The sequence below is a fragment of the Anas acuta genome, chromosome 2, assembly GCF_963932015.1.
Source record: "Anas acuta chromosome 2, bAnaAcu1.1, whole genome shotgun sequence".
NCBI lineage: Eukaryota > Metazoa > Chordata > Aves > Anseriformes > Anatidae > Anas > Anas acuta.
The window spans coordinates 15666173-15685016 of record NC_088980.1 but is presented as its reverse complement, the minus strand read 5'-3'; the positions used below and the strand labels follow the sequence as shown (position 1 = coordinate 15685016).

Sequence of the window (18844 nt, the reverse complement as noted above, 5' to 3'; positions counted from 1 at the left end):
TGCGGGCGCTGCCCCTGGCTGCATCCCCTCGCCCCCAGCCCAGCCCCGGGAGCTGCACCTCCTGCCCGCTGTGCTCCCCGCTGCTCCAGCCGAGCTTCTGTCTGTGCTGGCAGCGGGGCCGCGGCCACCTGGCTGCTGCTGACACCCAGAGCCATCAGTGCTTTGGGAGGAAGAGCTCGGGACGTGGGGCTGGCATGCAGGGGGCACCACAGGGCGAAGGGGCAGCAGGAGGTGTGCTGGGCTCCTTGTGTGGGGCAGTGCTGAGGGCTCGTCCCTGAGGGGAGCGTGAGCTCGCACTGCCCCGTCCCATGCCCTAATCAGCAGGCTGCGTGGCAGCCAAGGGAAGATTAAAAGGATTGGGCTTGCTTAGGCTACAGGAGGGAAAACTGAGACGCAGAAGCCATTTATAGCTTTGTAGGCTGCTATTGCATGTGCAGAGATGAACAGGAAAGAGCTCTCCATGTGCTTTGTGGAATGGGATAAAAGCCATGGGTATGGACAGAATAGGGAAAAAGACGAAAGTAAATTGCAGCAATGAGTGCATAGATATGCAAAAATAAAAAACTTTCTAAATGGGAAGGGAACTATGTGCTAGCAAAGGCTGTCTGGGAGTTTCCACCCTCTCCATCAGTGGGGTCTGTGAAAGCAGCCCAGACTGCTGCTGGGACAGGAGAAACACGGCACTGTGTCCCTCCCAGCCCTGATTTCAGTGCCGGCGGCCAGGCCGGCGATGTGCTTGCTGTGCTCTCTGGCTGGCAGCCCACGAGCTCCTTGTGCAGGGTTTTTCCCACAGCGGCTTCGTTCGCGGGGATGTGGAGGAGGCTGCGCTGCCCCAATCCCACAGCGGGACCCCACCGCTGCCGGCTGCCCTCTGAGCCTGGTTCTGCTGCACAGCGATGCAAAAAAAAAAAAAAAGAAATCATGAAATATATTAGGGAGGGAAGCCTCTTTTGCTTCAGGAGATGCTGGTGGAGGAGGTGACGGCTTCCCCGCGCTGAACAGCGTTACCTCAGGGGAGGAACAGGGATTCAGCTTCGGCCAGCAGCAGCGCTTTCATTTGATCCAGGGCGTGAATGGCCAAGTGGGAACAAGGAAGTCAATGTCTAAGTGGCAGGCTACCTGCCAGCTTCATTCAGAGGTTTCTAAAACCAGAGAGGACCATTATAATCACGCTGTCTGGCCCGTGACATACCACAGGCCTGAGCTCACAGCCCAGCGAGGGGAGAGGAAGCAGGCAGGAAGGAGAGCACCGGGCCCCTCCTCTGGCCCGCAGGCCCATCTCCATCCCCTCCTGTGGCCCACACGCCCATCTCCATCCCCTCCTCTGGCTCACAGGCCCATCTCCATCCCCTCCTGTGTCCCACAGGCCCATCTCCATCCCCTCTCTGGCCCACAGGCCCATCTCCATCTTTGTGGCCCAGGGCCGGTGCTGGCCAAATGGAGCTCACCTCACGAGCAGCGGTAGCGCTCAGCCCCAGCACTGTGTCCCTCCCTCACTCGCTCCAGCTTTCCTTTAACTCAGGGATACAAAGCAAGCCCAGAAGGCGTTAGGCAGCCATCTGGGGAGCTGGTTACGATTAGAAGAGCTCATGATGCCGCCCGCCGTTCGGTGTTTATAGCAAACGCACCGCTCCCCCGCCTACCACAACTGCCTACACGCAGAATGCACCCGGGGACACCCCGAGCACTCAGCTCGCTGCACGCTGTGGGAAAGGTGGGCAGAAAGTTTAGTTTGGGGTATTTGATGAGTGGGAGAGGGAAGCTCGGGCTAACGAAGGGGAAAAGCACGATCCTGGTCTGTAGCCACAGTGGTTTAGCGCAAGTTTGTGCCATCCTCTGGGCAGCCTGCACAAGGGACACGGGTGGTGATTAAATGGGAACAGGGAATTACATTGCTGTGCCTTGGCATAACGCCAAATACAACACCTCACTGCCTAGCTTACACTCACTTCTGCAATCCAGGAGGAGGACAGACCCTCTGGGAAGCAGGAGCAGCACGCAGCCTGATTAAACTATGTGGAAGGGACCCTTGTCTTGTTCTACTCTTTTTTTTTTTTTTAAATGTACAATACATTTAGCATTAACACTGATGTCTGCTTGCTGACAGTCTCAAGGCCAGCATGAGCGTGCAGCAGCCCCTGGCAGCACAGCAGCGCTCCAGGTAGCACCAAGCACGGCCCAGCCCCAGCAGGTGTTGTAAGCAACAGCCCGAGTCACAAGGATGTGATGGGCAGCAGAAGGAGCCGGGGGTGCAGGTAGGAAGAAGAGAGAAGTCTGGGATTACCACTTCGGTAAAGGAAAGGTGAGCCAGCAGGAGGGGCAAGGCAGCTTTCACAGCTTGAGACCAAACCCCAGGCATGTGGTGAGATGTGTCAGTGGTTAACGTTATCTTCCAGTGCCTGGTGTAAAAAATGAAAGCTTTTAATTACAGATTTTTTTAAGAGGACAGCTGTTTCCTTTACTCTATCAATTAAACTTCTGACTGAGCAGATTTGTACTATACGTTAAAATCTAAAATGGGTTTGAAGAAAGTTTAGCTCAGGACTTCATTTTTCTTTCTGCATACTCCCACTTCTCAGCTTTGTATTTTTATTTTTTTTTTCCTTCTGGTTTGCTGAGACTGTACATCCAGGGCTACCCGTGCTGCTCAGGACCTGGTGCCACAAGGGTCAGACACCTGGCACGGGCACTACCACTGGAGCAATGCAACAAGTTTTATTTCTGCATGCAGACATTCTGGCTGTGCAGCCGTGATTACACTGAAGGAACAGCGTTCTTGACTCCTGGTAGCATGCAGGTGTTTGTATCAAGCGAACCCAGACTGCAGCTCACTGCTGCCAAGCAGACACAGAAGCTGCTCTGGAAAAGTTTGAAGTAAGGTGGGTGCTGCTGTTCTGCAATGTCACTTGAACTCCACCTGTTTACAGAGACACTTACCCTTAGAAAATATCACCAAGGCCTTCATCTGGACTGTATGTGAGGAAAAAGGGGGGGGATAAAAAGGGAAAAAAAAAAAAAAAAATTAAAAAAAGGAAAGAAAAAAGCCTGCTCCTAGCAGCCTGGCTTTCTCCCAGGTCTCTGGCTTGTATTCCTGCAGATTTTCTAAGCAACTGTTTCTTTGCTCTCCTGCTTGTCCATCACACCTGCTTTGTCCGGTTGCCTTCGCTCTTTTGCATGTTCTTATTCCCACATTAAGGACCTGCTCTCCCCTTCCCTGGTGAATGACGTTTTAGAGCAATAAGCTGCAAGATTAAATAAACCCAGTGCTATCCCTAATTGTTCTCATTTGCAGCTCTGAGCGTGCTGAATGCAACGTAGATTTCTCCTTTTGAAAGTAGTAGCTAAGTACCTTTAACAAACCCAACTGCATTTGGGGAAGTCCTAGGAAAGTCTAATATTAGAGCTGCCATTTAATTCTCAACGAAATAAAAAGGACCAAGAGGCCAAGTTCCCTCTGCGTGCCTTTCATGTTGGTCTGTTACACAGTGTGATCTTGTTTTACAAGTGCTCTGTTTACAAGAATGCTATGGAGAAAAAAAAAATGTTCATTTAAGTCCCACAATCGCATAGGGCTACTTTTGTAAAGCTCTGATCCAGTCCTACCAGCTGCTTGCCCACAAAACTTTGCAATTGTGGAGCCTAATTAAGATTCCTCAGAGGAGCTCTCCTCTCCTTGGCAGTGACAGAGCGCCTCATTAGCCATGCTGTACCTCCCCCCGCACGGAGCAGAATGCCCCACTGTGCCTGCGTTACGGCACGCCTGATGAATTAACCGATTGATTCTGAAAATATCATTACTTTGGGGCTAAATAAAGCTGTTCCCTCTAAGGGGGAAACGTCAGTGCTCCACGTAAGAACAAACTGATGCTACAGTACCTACAACCTCCTTTCTCTCCCACACTGCAAGAGTCGAGGATTCCCTTGCTGGAATACAAAGGGTTTGATAAAAAGGGAGTTCATCCTGGCTTTCAGTGAGGATGGTGAGGAAAGTTTGGTTCTAGGCAGTAAGCACAACCTAGCAGCTTGCACTGAGGAGGCTTACCTACACGTAAGGACGTGTGCCCACTTCTCTCTCTAGCTTTAAAGAGAAGAAACTTGTAACTGGTATAAATCAAGTCTGGGAGTCGCTTGGTGGTAACGTTACGTGGCTGAACTGCAGAGGCACACAGCTCTGTTACTGGAACAAGACTGGAAGTGGCACCAATGCCTAGCATCGTACCTTTGAGCAGTTATGACTGTAAGGGTTTGGATTGTCTTAAATTAAAATTGGATTCTAGTCTAAAATCCAACCTGGTTCATCTATTCCTCAGCTCAGGCTTTAAGTGTGTTCCTGCTAGTGCAAACAGCTTCCCTTCTCTGTGTAAAGATTTGTTCTTGATTTTTAAAAGAAAAGCGAACTGTAGGAACAAGACAACAAGGTATTTCAAGTAGGGAACAAACACTATATGCAGACATACACAATTTCAGGTTAGTCAAGACCATCAGCTTGGACAGCCTCCTCTTTCTGCAAGGTCTGAGTGTTTAGCTGCACCTTAAGAAGAATTAAGATTCTTAAGATTAAGAAGTACATACACTTCCCCAAACTAAAAATGAGAAAATTAAAACTTACAACAATTTCACTGCACAAAACCATACTATATATTGTAACAAAATGCTTTATTTTCTGGGAATACAAGGAAAAGCGAAATGGCCATCCTCATTACCAAATGGTCCTAAAAAGGAATTCTTTCTTTGAATACAGAAACACTCATACAGAAAAGGCGACCTGTAGATAAGCTCTCCCCTTTAGCAACGGGAATTCTTTATTTTACAGCTGAAATTGGGATTTGAATAATCTACAACAACATATTTCAACTTTGTTTATATTTTCTAGTCAATGGGGGCACATCTGCCACTCAGCACCGTTCTTGTTTGAAAGCCTAACAGGAGGCTGAAAATACAACACAGATGTAGCTATCACAATTCTCACCCACCTTGCTTTGCAACAAACCACAAGACTTCACCATTACCACAACAAGACAGTGAGAAAGCCACAAGGTAACTTGTCTTCTCTTTTATCTACGAAGACTTCTCATCCAAGCCTTATGCTCATGAAATTCTTGTACCAGTCATCTGATTACACCTCACTACTTCACCACATATCCCCTTAGCTGCAATCTGGAACTTTGTTGTGAAAAGCATACAACAGATCAAAAGTGAAACAAAAATATTTCCCAATGTATCTGCTTTTTAACAATAGGTTTGGAGCTGAGATGTTTTAAAGACCACAAATTTATATCCATAAACTACTTCTGCCCTCTCTGAATTTTATGTCAGAGTTTAACTCGTTAAAGAGAGGGACTGGAAGATTCCTAAACTTGTCAGGCTATAAAGAAACCTTTCATCTTTTAATTCATCATGACAACTCTTTGCTGCACGGAGTGTCCATGCTAAGCAGTACAATACACCAGTCTTACTGTTTAAATGGGGTTCGTGTTGTCTTAAGCGGGAATGGCAAACTCCAAAATAACTAATGGTTTTCTTTATTCAGGTTAGACATAACAAATATGTCAGATACAGCAGTTAGTCTAGAAAAATACATTTAAAAAAATCTTCAGCAGACCATGCTCCCTGTAACAAAATCTGTCAAAACCAATTTTACAAATTATTCTACATTAATGTAAAAAGAAATTCTTAAATTTAGCATCATGGATTCCATCAAACATCTATCAAAACATGAGTTTCACTATTTGCAGATGTTAGAATTCATAATACATTTTCTTCTAATGTATCCTGTACATATTAAATAACCTAAAAGGCTCTTCTTGTAGTGCATTAACAGTTTAGCAAGCACACTCAGTATTTTTCCAGTACCATTTGCATTACAGGTATTTGCCCGCAAATGTAATTAACATCTAAAAGTGCACACAGTTAGGTCCCCCCTCCCTCCCCATAACCTGTTTCACTGCTGAAACCCAGACATCAACTGGAAACGTTATGCTACTGCAGCAAATCTACCCATGATTAGAAATGTGTGACTAGAACGTTCTTCTTAAACTATACAGGAACTGAATTATATACAAGAGTTGAAAGGACAGCCTGTATTTACATCAAGAAACTTCCACTACCACAGCATTATACCAAGTACTCAGTACAGTGTTACAGTCGGTATTTACTTAGGATTTAGCTGTAAATCAGTATAACACAAGACCTAGCTCAGAACGCCCTGAAAAAAATGAACATGTGTATTAAATATGACTTCTGTTATGCCACAGGACAAATATCCATAGCTGGATACTGGTACAAGTTCAGTGTTTGAAACAGTGTGCTGTTCTATAAAGCAACTAAGAAGTTCCAGAACGGTTGCTGGGGAGGGGGGGAGAAAAAAGGAAAAAGGATAGCAGATGTCATGTAAGAAATTAGACTAGAATAACTAAACCAAACTGTTAGCACAAGTTTAAGACAGTCACTGCATGCAGAAACTTCATGGAAAAAAGTGTCAGACAGATCTGTATCGCTTGTAATACACAAGCCTGAAGTGTAACTCCACTGATTTTTTTTCATATCAGTTGGTGGAACTTTTCCATACCAAGTGGGAATATTATAAGATTAAATTCCAGATCATCCAGTTTGAGATTACTAGCTTTACTCTTCAAGAAATCCAGTGTATGAACCTATATTGCAATTCTCAAATGCTATTTAAAAAAAAAGGCAAACTAATTTTTTCAATTCACTTTTTATGCTGATTTTTTTCAAAGAAATCCAAACAAAGTGTTGACTTTAATTTGCGTTAAAGTGGTAAAACATTTCTCCTGTTTCTCCCCTCTCCCAAAAGTGCAAAAATCAAGTTGCTGCTTGGTCCACAAACATAATACATCATATACAGAGAGATTTTCCTTCTGATGGAATACTGCTGCCAACCCATCACTTCCAGTTTCTACTTCAAGAAAAATGTCAGCGTCCAAAGATGGCATTCAATTCCAGCAGAATTAATTCTACAATCTGATTCTGGTATACTGTGTGGACTGCTATGTTACCAGTCTCTTTCTCTGGTTTTAATAAGGTTGGACCAAAAACTATTGCTACACTTTGATAGGTCATTCGGTTCTTCTCTCCATTCTCTACAACTCTGGAAGGGAAAAATACACACACAAAAAAAAGACATCAGCATTAGAGTGATGACAGGAAAAAAGAAACAGTCCAAAGCAAATGACTATTCATAATATTTAATTACTAGTCTTGTTATTAAGACATACACCTTGCTGTGATTTCCTTCTCCACAGAAAAGTTTTACTTGGAAATATTATTCTTGAAATCCTCACGTTTTTTCTAACTTATGTTAGAGAAATCAGCTCTTAGTCCTTATGGACTTTGCAGTAAATATCACAATTCTGACACATACTGTCTAAAGTCCACTGGTGCTCTGCAAGCTTGTATAAAACAGAGCAATGTATTGCATTTATCAAGTCCAATATTTGCAAGAAAAATACAGTGGAAAGAGTCACCTATTTTAAATTTGATTATTTAGCTTGAAGGGAGGGTCAGTATTCTTTCTAATACTTACCTCTTCAGGTGTCTAAACAGTACTTGCATAGTGTCCTGATTTGGTTTTGGCAACTGTTTAATTAAATCTTTAACAGCATGGACACGCTGTCTTGGTTCTTGCTCTACAGAAGGAAGAAACAAAACCTCAATATTTCTGTTTAAAACTTTGCCATAAAATTTAAGAGACTGGGAGTAAAAGCTTGTTTTGCAGGGCTAATATTAGAGAACATACTGCCACCTCCTGGACAGCCTCTATATTACTGACCGGCAACTGCAGGTAACCCTCACAGACATTCAGAATCAAAATGTTCTTTTTACTAAGATAACTGAATTGCACATATTGAGCAGAAGTTACATAAAAAGCACATGCACGTTTTCCAGACTTACTAATAGCATTGACAAAGTCATTGAAGTGATTATAAGTGAAGAGTGGCTCCGGCAATTCTCTGAAAAACATCTTTAGAGCTCCTGTGATGACATGTATATCTTCCCATTTACTGTCATTCAAGTCAAGTTTCTCATCTGAGAGACAAAAATAAACAACTAATGTTAATAATTTGACTATGAACGTCTAATTTTTTAATATATAACCTCGTCTTTCCCATAGTATTGTTGTTAAAGCAGTGAAGATTGTATTGTCCTTCAGCCTCTTATCTGCTTTGTACAGCAGCAGCAGTGTAAAACCTTTTGTATTTATGGGTGGCTAGGAGAATGCTTTTCAGAAAAAGCACTGTGTGAGATATTCATATGGCTGCATTCTAATAACAACACTGCATGCTCTCTTAGAAGGGCTAGAACACTGTCAATCCGGTCCTTGAGAGACCTGCAGCAATTCCGAGGCCCCAAACTGCTCAGAAAGGAACCAACAAGAAAAATCTCAACAGAAATTCCACCTCAGCCTGGAAGCAGGGTCTTTTCTGCAGCCAAACTGTATAGGGCGATACATGTCACTCACTCCCTTACCAAGGACACTTTCCCTTTCCAGAGGAGAATATGAACTCCAATATAATACAAAATTTACTTCTAGAACCTGTTAATCAGGAAACGAGTGGCCAGATAGTAGAGGGGCTACTATTCTTTTCCCAGCTGCAAGCCACCTTGATTCCCACTGAATCAAACACTAAGGTACAGGTACATGGAATTTTATACGAGAGTACAGTCTACAACAGCTTGCAATCCCCTTACTATAAGAGCATAGCAAATCTTGCTAAAAAGTAAACTTAATGCTAATGGAAACTTAATATGCTTACTGTTTTCCCACAAGGTATGCAGTCATTATTATTTTTTTTTTTAATTTATTTTTAACTCTTTTTGCCCCTTTGAATTCTAATACCACCTTTCTTTATGATTACGTTCTAGCAAAACGTCTGTGCTCCATGCAAGAACAAACCCCCAAAATGTTAGTTTTGTTCTGTCTTTCTTAATGATCTATATGTTTACTACACACTAACTTCATCTGTTTTGAAGTCATTTTACTTTGAGGATGACAATTATTAAACACGGTAGTTATACATTGAGGTTTTTTCCCCCTTTCTATGAACTTCAAATAATCTAAAAATCGATGTAATCGTAATATAGTTCAAGGAAACTTACCGTGATTGACTGCAAATCTTAGTTTCTGTATCACTGCAAGATTACCACTAACTCGGTATAAGCCGTCAACGTCTAGTCCTAAAACAAAGGGATAAATCCATTTTGATACCTTACATACATACAGATTCTGGAATTATTAGACTCCTTGCCTATAGGTCTAGCCTGAAAAATTAAAAACAAAAGCAACCCACCTAATCTTGTAACAACAACCACCTGTTCAATAATGCAAAAAATGAAGTTAAAGTAGCTTTTTTGATGGGCAGGGTACATCGGAGAAGATTTAGTTTTCAGACACAAGTTTGGTACCATCAAGCAATCTCTAAGCTTCCTACCCAATAGAACAGTAGTAAATGAGGCAACAGCTCCAAGTTTTCCCAATGAGACAAGGGATCTCGAATGGTTTTCATGGGTGGGCAGGGTATATGCAGAGTCCAACATGCAAGAACCAATTATTTTGTGGATGTTCAATTTTTTAATGCGTGGTGGTTAAGAAAAATCAAATCAAGTCATGCACAGAGCATCTCAAACTTGTCAAGTAACCAGGTTTGCAAGAAGGATGACATGCATGCACACTCACTCTTCAACAGCCTTCAAAGTAAACAGGTAGCCCCTGCCTTTACAGCACTGAGCATTCAACCAGGCAAAGAAGAAAACCGTGTCTCTGTGGTTGCTACTGCAATTATTCAGAAGTGATTGATTAGCAGGTAAAGAATTTAATTGAAATGCCACTTGAATGCAGCATGTGAGTCAGTGCCACTGAGAGGGTGAGTGTTGCCAGAATACCTTCAATCCCTGTAGCTCCTCAAGGAGTAGTCTGATGCAATACAGCACAGTTACCAGCACCATCTGATATATCCCTTTTCCCCATAATCCACTAGTCATTTCTTTACAGAAAGAAATGATTTGAAGTGTGTTGGCAGTAGCAAGAAGAGTTGAGGAAGTGGGGAAAAAAAACTGTTCATTTCTGCCAGCTTCCCCTCGGGTATTTAAAAAGGGAAAACTTCACCACTATCTTCACTGCAGTCCTGTCTTTAAAATACAAAAAAATTTAAAAAAGAACAATGCAAAATAACCCCTTTCTCTCAAACTGCAGACCACAAATGGCAGCAAGCAGTTATCTTTTCCCTCCCAGGCCATAAGATGAGAAAGGACTACAGGTTGCAACAAAACCCTACATGAAGTTCCCATGGAAGATACCTTAAAATTCACGTATAGTATTTCCTTGTAAACACTTACCCTGATTCTCAAGAGAATGTTCTCAAATTAACAGACTGGTATATCTGAGTGATAGTTATGGCAAATCCGCTCTCAGGTGATATGGCAATGGCAATAGCAAGAAACAAGCAAGGAAATGAATCCAGACTAGAGCCAAGTCAGAAGTCACAACCAACGTATTTCAAACAAAAAAAGGTGAAGATGTCCTTTAATGCCGCATAGAGCTTTCAAACATACCATTTCTCCCAGCTATTAGGTAGGAGAGACTTATTTTCAGTGAAAGCAAACAAAAACTATGTGTGGACACTGATAATCTCCAGAACAGCATGAAACTTCACATAGCAATCTGTGTTAAGAGGCTGGAGGAGATCAAAATAATAGGTTCCTCTTCTGGCAGACAAAGCTTATACAGACCAAGAACACCACTTTTTTTCTGTAAGTTTGTTTCAAGGAAGTGTTAATGTAAGTGACTTTGTAAACATGCTTAAACCTTTCAGAAACTAATGGTTGCATTCAGACAGTCTCTCTTCACCTGGAAGAAAATTTTGATGAGATGAGATCTATTACTTCTTGTAATCCCTCCTCCCTTAGGCCCGTACTGTTAGGAGGCGGCCTTTTCCTTATCTTGAAAGATATTATGTAGATCAATTCCTCAGATGCAAGACTTCCTCTCCTCTCTCCTCCCCAAACTGTACTCCACCTACCCACCCACACACTCTTGAAAACTCACTGCTAACTGCAGCTACAGGTTTCAGATTATTTTCCTTAAGTAATCTACAGCATTTTACGGATTACAATACTCAAAATTAGACAGTGTGGTGAGCAATAGAGATTTGGAAACAAACAAAAAAATTCACCATACCATGTTCCTCAACATGCTCAATACACAGCTTCACGAACTTTGGCACCGTGCTGTTTTCTCTTTGACACAAGCTGGTGAGATTGGAACCAAACACTTGATCTGGAACCAAGTAAAGAGACTGATTTACAGTGGAACAGGCTTCAAGTGACAGAACTAGTTCAGGTTAAAACAAACCTCTACAAAGAGCAAAGGCTACTGGATACAATTGTCGCAGTATTAGAGAGAAAAGGGGAAAAGAGAAAAGGGGAAAAGTTTTGAAAAGCGTTTCCAACAGCTCCCAGTAAGAAAAAGCTCCCAGTGAGAAAAAGTGTCAGCAGCAACCCAAGCACAAGTAGGGAAATTTTGGTACTGAAATAATTTTAAGCCATCAGAAGAACACTTGTCAGAGTCATAGTCATTGCTGTAATGGGAAACGTAACATTCAAATGTCCTGTTGTACTTCATTCCTGTTCCAAGTTCAAAATACATTTACCGTAATCTTTGCTAAACAATCTGAACAGAGATATGGAACTTCAACCAAAATAAATGCTTTTGTGGATTTTTTTGGGGGGGAAAAAAGTAAAGTCATCCGCCATTGCACTTACTGTTTAACCCTACATTACACATTCATTGACAGAGAAAGGCTTTAGTGCAGGAGTTAAAGACTAAGGTCTGACATGGATTTGTAAATGATGAACCTTCATATTGCAGAGCTCTGAAGTGTGCCTATGTATATACAACCTGGCCACAAGGTTGGAATTTCAGTAAAGGTATTTATCAGCAAAGTCCATACTTTTGGACATCATTTCAAGTCTTGTCCTCAAAATTATACTAAAGCCAGATGTAGTGTTTTCTATCTAACTGGAGTTACAGCGAAAGTCAGCTGAACTTTTCATGTTCTTGTAATGTCTTAGTAAATGCCATCAATGTGCTAACTCCTCTTGTTCAGATTGTATGGTAGCACTGAAATCTTTCCCAGGCCAGCTTCTATGGTTTTATCAACAACAGCCAAATAACTGATGACCTCCCAGGTTCAGATGCATGAGACTGAAACAAGGTCTTGAAATAGAGAGGCAAAGCTCACACTGTTAAAGGGAATAAAGTTTTATTTTATCCTTTAAACATGGCATGTAAGCGACCATCCTTGCAATATCTAGTACATTTTGCTCCAGAGCTTATGCAAGAGGGAGACTGCTCTTGCATTTGCATCATGCATAGCATCTAACCCACTTTTCATGTTTAGAAATTTAGGCAGGTTCACTAGCAACACTTGCATCTGACGAGCACTTTGGGAAATCCAAACAGCTCGCCAAACCAATCATACAGTATGAAAATTGGCATATAATGATATTATTAGCTGTAGGCATATAAGGTCAGTGACCCAAAACACCTCATTCCTGCTGCTGCTACTCATGCAGCCAGCTGTATAAGCAGAATCAGTAGCAAAGGGTTGAGAAAGCCCAGGAAGCAGAAAGCCAGGATAGCAAGCAGCTGTAGCAGGTAAAACAATGCAGATTAGGTAGCAGGAGAAAATACTAGTATGTAACAAAAGGACTTGCTACAACTGCTTCTGCCTTTAATAGTCTCCACATGTACCAGAATTGTATTTATTCCTCCCATCTTAAAAGTAGCTTTTGTAATTTTGTTTTTCCACGTACCAAAGCTTTAGCACAGTTACTTTTGTGCTTAATGCATGCTGTTTCAAGCCCGTTTTCCGAAATTTTTAATTTTTCAACTTGCATTACATCTGCCAAGTTGTCATTTACTAAGCTTATTCTGTAGCAGCCACAAAAGTACACTAGGCCTTTAAGTAGACCTTTGTATTTTTTACTCATACAGTAAACATAAAACTGTACAGTGCAGATCCAACTTCGTAAGTTTACATCATGCTTTTAAATAAAAACAAACTCTTCTTTCCTTAATATCTTTATTAAAAATCCAATCATCAGCATGCATGAGTACACATTAAACTTGACTTAGCATTCACCGTTGCTAATGTCAGAAGTTATATCATGGAGAATTCACATGAATTCTAAGCTGTAAAGCAGAGCAGAACCAAGTCTGGGAATAATGCCTTCTTATCCCAAACAAAAATTTCATAATTTACGGTTAAGTCAGGTTTGCAGATACACAAATATATCAAATGCCACATGCAACAGAAGCACACCTGTTAAAGTATGCAGTTAGGCAAATCATACTTGGATTTGTGTTATTTGCCTACCCATACGCTATTTTGACCCTAGTAGAGCACCACCTACAAGTCCTGCTAAAGCATACAAACAAGCAAAGGAAGTTTTACAGAAAGTACCAGAAATTAGCAAGAAGAAAGTTACACAAACACAATAACTTTGATCTGTGCAAATACTGTTCTCTTTCAGAGTTTATACAGGTGTGACAGATGAAAGTATAATATATTAAATTATCAATTCTTTCATAAATTGCATTTAAGAATGTGTTGTCAAACATTTGTTTGTAAAAAACGTATACATTCAAAGAAAAAGGTTAGGGAAAAAGAATTAAGATTCCTTTAGCCTCTTTTTTTTTTTTGCCTAAATATCTCCTTTCTTATGAGATGCTGCAAGATTGTCTGGTTCCATTCAGACTAAGAACACCCTTGTGAAACATATGAGTATATGCACGTGTTCAACTTTCCTTTCCCTTGTATAAAGGAACGATTATCTGGCTATCCAAAATTTCCAGCTCAGAACTGCAGACCAAACGGACTCTCTAGCTCAGAAACACTCAAGCTCCATGTAGGTCCCTGGGCTCTCATTTTCCACTTCAGTTTTGCCAGTAATGAGAGTAGAAGAGGACATCCTTCATCAAGTTTAGCAGCTAACAGCATTGCTCAGAAGAATGACAAACACACACCAGTTCCACTATACATACAAGACTTTTGTTAAGCCAGCTATATACATGTGTTTTACTCTAAAACTAGACAATTTAAACCCCATTTTACACCTGAACTATGAAATTTATTTTTTCAAATTATTTCCTTTGTCAAAAAAGTTCATTTACCCTTAATGTAGCCTTTTTCGCGGACAGCTTGTAACGTAGGTCGTCGTGTAAGAAACTTCTTTAGCTTCGTTTTGGTCTTTTTCTGATCTGTAGAGTCTATATTGCTAGACATTTTCATTGCTGGAAACAGAAATGCACTTCACATTAATATCCACAAAACCAACACTGAACTTCTCTGCCAAGGAATCAATATGAAAAAACATCTCAAAAACACAGGAAGATACAAAAACTCTTTGAATTTGCATTGCATCTGCATTTTCCTTCATTTTTTGAACTCCTTGTACATAGCATTCACTTTTCAAGCTGCCAATTCAATAACCTTTCACATAAAACTTCTACAACCAAGTGCCATCTGTGAAATTAAATGGTAATTTACATAAACTAAACATGGAATTTAAATTGTATACCTATGTTTCAAAACCAGTCCTGCCACTCATTAAGTATTTTAAATGAAATAAATACTTTCTTGCAAATTACATAAAGCCCAGAAGTAAAATACAGAAAAAAAAAAGTCTGCCTAATATATTTCTCTGCACAGAAAGAAATTTCTGTGGCAAAAGGGAATTTCTCTGAAGGTGTGATTAAAAATGCTTAATTTCTGCAAGCAAGCCAAAATAACATCACTAACTTCTTGTGAAATTGAAGTTTATGTGAAAATACTTACAGATGCTGTACCACAAACAAAAAAATGTAAAAACACCCAAATCAGTTTTGAACAGGTAACAGGACAAAACGATTCTTAATCCAAACTATTCATAAGAGTCAGAGAAAACATCTGATTACCTCTGTACATTTGACAACACCCTGAAAATAATCCATTTCATTACTCCTGTTCTCTCCGATGTTTTAAGTAGGATTAGGAAAACATGAATAAAAAGTTAGTAATTGTCACCAAGGTGGAGAGGGAATTATATACCAAAGCATGTTTACAAATCGGAGTAGTTTCATTCTTAAACGTCCTTTTGATTTCTTTTCTATTTACACTTAATAGTAAAGACTTTTTTTTTTCATTGCTAAAAATGAATTCTTGGAGAATTTTCTACTCACAACGAAGTTTCTTAGAGTCTTTATTCTCTTTCTCTTTGTCTTGTTTTTCCACCCCTGGCGAATCTGGTACCTCATCTTCTAAAGCTTCATCAGACTCTACCTATTAGATTTAAGACGACACAGAGGTCAGTTTACCAATTTACAGAACATAGCATTAAAACACATATCACAGAGACAGTTCTAAAATACACTTTTTGTTTCCCCCTTAATGATATTCAGTTGGTTCTTTCCTGAACTCTAGATGATAAAATTATCTGTCAGCTGGTATCTGGTATTATACCATTCTCACTGGCACTGAGTAACTGCCAAAACTATTTGATCACAAGACCCAATAAAGACAAAAACTTGATTACATAAACTAATAAATGACTTTTTTCCTCAAATCAGTAGACAAACATCAGCTATTTTATTCACGTGGTCTACTACAGAAGCACCTGATTTATATGGTCTAAAACCCATTTCTAGAACATTTACCCTATCTGTAATTTCTAACTAAAACTTTCTGTGACAGAAAACAACAGCCAGTTGGAAAACTTCATCGCTGTCAGAACATGCACAGAATTCACTCCAGCAGTTTATTCCAGGGTCCAAAAAGCCTTGCTCCATGTGTTATTGTTCTCTCAGCACATTCATAGAACCACAGAATGGTTTGGGTTGGAAGGGACAGTAAAGATCATCTAGTTCCATCCCTCTGCCATAGGCTGGGGTATCACCCACTAGATCAGATTGCCCAGGGCCCCATCCAACCTGGCCTTGAACATCTCCAGGGATGGGGCATCCACAGCTTCTCTGGGCAACCTGCTCCACTGCCTCAACACCCTTTGATATTCTTGGGGAAAAAATAAAAAAAACAACACACGTTTAAGTGAAAATGTAAATCATGTGGTAGTGTGTAGGCAGAAACCAAAGTCTGTACAACTGTCTATCTGCAGCCTCATACTTAAGCTGGTCATGACATCAGACATTAATAAATAGAAAAAGAATAGAAAAAGAAGTTTCCTTTGGTCTCAGTGCAAAATATCCATTCTGTCATTGACCTCTACTAACTGCTCTTCTACTAAAGCAGAAAGACTTCATTTCTATGCAATTACAAAAAGATCAGTAATCTATTTTCTTACAAGTATCTCTCATCTTAAAAATAATGCAGATTGTGTACTATAGAACACCAAATGAACAAAAAACATGACTATTCATGACATAAAACAAGTTGCACTTTAACCTGCTGGGTTGAGAAGACTTTAAACAAGCCTCATTCCTTGTTGCTTTTCAAAAGCTTTGGATAGCCTTTCTTGGATGTCAAAGTTCACTACACTAAGCAGTTCAGGTAACGTCCCTGCTAAGGATCTCTGTCACTGGCATCATTTGGACTTCCGAAGGATGTCTCCATTATTGAGATCATTTGAACAATATTCTCTTCAAGAGGCCTCTAAGCTCCTCAGGGCTGTTAAATTTCAAAGCTATGTTCTATTCTACTTCCTCAACATGATATGTAGTACCTCACTCTTGCCTCAGTTATATCCCAGCCTTTCCATTTCCATTTCAGCAAGGGAGAAGTGTCAGCAGTGTTACGTGCGACAGACAGGAGAAAGGTGTTGCTGAGTGACTGCCTGTTATTAACAGTCTTGACATTTTTGTACCAGAAGTTTAGGGGCCCAAACTGTGAGCACAAAGAAACTAAACCATTTGTATTACTCTGCTGTGTTTGGGTGGAAAAAACTATCAAGGGTTAAGAGAAATGAAGGCCACTGACTGACAGCAAAGCATCAACTTTAATTATCTGCTGCCTGGAGACTAGGACATAAATGCAGCTTTTCTGGGAAGGAGCCAGACCTGTAGCTACACAAATTAAGAACGTGCATTAACTCAATTTGAGGGTAGTATTTTCTCCAATGTCTCCTCCAACTTCTGAATTCAAAGATGGTAAAATCTTGTTCAGCAGCACCAAGAGCAAATGCTTGATCACCTTTCTGTTGATAAGGAGTTGGCGTTATAACACAGTATTTTGCCAGGGCTTTTGATTTACACTTTAATGTAGTCTTATTAATTGAATAGCAGTAACAGATGCTGACTAAGTTAAGTCACTATGCTAAGCATTCCCTTGGCAGTCCTCCCCCCTTTTGCTTCCCGTCAGAATCTTTCAGCTTGCTGAGATAGAAAAATTATTTGGGCACAGCAGGAAGCTCATTGCTGAGCCGGAGATCAGTCCACACCTCCCAGTCCTTAGTCCAGTGGACCATTCTTCTTCCCTTGTCACTGTTAGTTAGATTTCACTTGTCATCACCAGAAACTGCCACACCTTCAACCGCCAGCCCATGCTCAAGAAAATGAAGAAACTAAGACCTATATGAAGCACTTGGAGTCATTACATAAATCATTTTACTAAACAGTATTACCTTGAAAACAGAACCTTCATGATTCCAATACATACCTGATTGTTGATGGTGTAGTTAAGAACTTTATACCATTCATTAATGAAGCTGTCATTATCAGACTGAATTAAGAGCTCAGTTCCTTGGCGGGTTCTTAGCTTTAAAAAACAAAACAAAACAAAAACAGATGTCATTGGAATTGAGAAACTTACTAGAATTCCCAGATGAAATTACCTAAACCAAGTTAAACATCTCTTTGGCACAACTTTTAAATAATATATAGCTACTCAACAATCAGTGAAAGCAGTACATACATCTGCTTAAAATTTAAATGCATGCATATAGGCTGTGCAGACATGAAAGAAAGGACATTTCTTGCAGGTACTAGAATAAACATACATGTACATTTGAGAGGGAAGAAATAGAAAAAACTGAACTAATTTAAGCTTATGTTTAGAGACACTTTCTGAAGTCACTTGAAGTGCCTATAATTTCGCATTTAAATAAAATAATTTACCTCAATAACATTCTTTTTGCTGGATTTGTCCTTTGAAGCCCAGTCAATCAATGCCCCTTTGAGATCCACTGTAAATTCTGGCTTAGACTGATTGACACCAAACTTCTGGAAAAAGGAACAATGATGATGAAAAGAGAAAAAAGCTTCTAACAAATAGCCTTGCAATTCTCTAAATGCAACACACCAACACTTTATCCGCAGCCTAGATGATTTAACCCAAATACAGTACTTTGCTACATATCAACTGACATGATATGAGGAAAAATAAAAAACATACCTCAAAAAATCTTTAAACACACCTATTAGAAACTGCCCAGCCTAAAGACTTTAAAATTCCTTGGTTTTAAATGCCAGATTCTAGCAGAGGCTTTTTTCTGTCGCAAGTAGTAGATGACCATAGATATTTTGATTACAGCTTGATCTTAATCAAAATAGTCCCAAGCTTTAAAGACATAAGGCTAACACATAACTGAACGCAAATCATTCAGTCAGTTAACAACATCAATATATAAAAACACAAATCCCACCAGGAACAGTAGCTTTGCCAGATAGGAATCACTACACACAATACATCCCTCTTGCACTGAAAGAGCACTTTCATCTCTTACATTTTCAGAACAAATACTCTTTTTAAATGTTTCCAATGATGCTTTTTTATATTAGACCTATTTAATGTTTTCCTTTAATGCTTCTAATGCAATACTAGAGCATACTCCGCTA

The 18844-nt window shown here is 40.3% G+C and overlaps 1 protein-coding gene across 14 annotated transcripts in view; it reads right to left on the bottom strand.

Annotated features, from left to right (window-relative positions):
* Positions 1-4639: 4639 nt before the first annotated feature.
* ARHGAP12 (Rho GTPase activating protein 12) overlaps positions 4640-18844 on the bottom strand; it is a 77771-nt gene continuing 63566 nt past the window's right edge. For 9 of the 14 annotated variants that reach the window (XM_068673573.1, XM_068673577.1, XM_068673580.1 and 6 more), the window contains 9 exons: positions 18125-18229; positions 17667-17765; positions 15239-15338; positions 14192-14311; positions 11195-11293; positions 9118-9195; positions 7912-8046; positions 7544-7646; positions 4640-7108 (listed from right to left, as the gene is read on the bottom strand). In XM_068673573.1, the coding sequence (XP_068529674.1) occupies positions 6934-7108; positions 7544-7646; positions 7912-8046; positions 9118-9195; positions 11195-11293; positions 14192-14311; positions 15239-15338; positions 17667-17765; positions 18125-18229 (1014 nt within the window). In that variant the 3' untranslated portion in view covers positions 4640-6933. The other 5 variants (XM_068673576.1, XM_068673578.1, XM_068673583.1 and 2 more) reach the window with 3 other exon arrangements.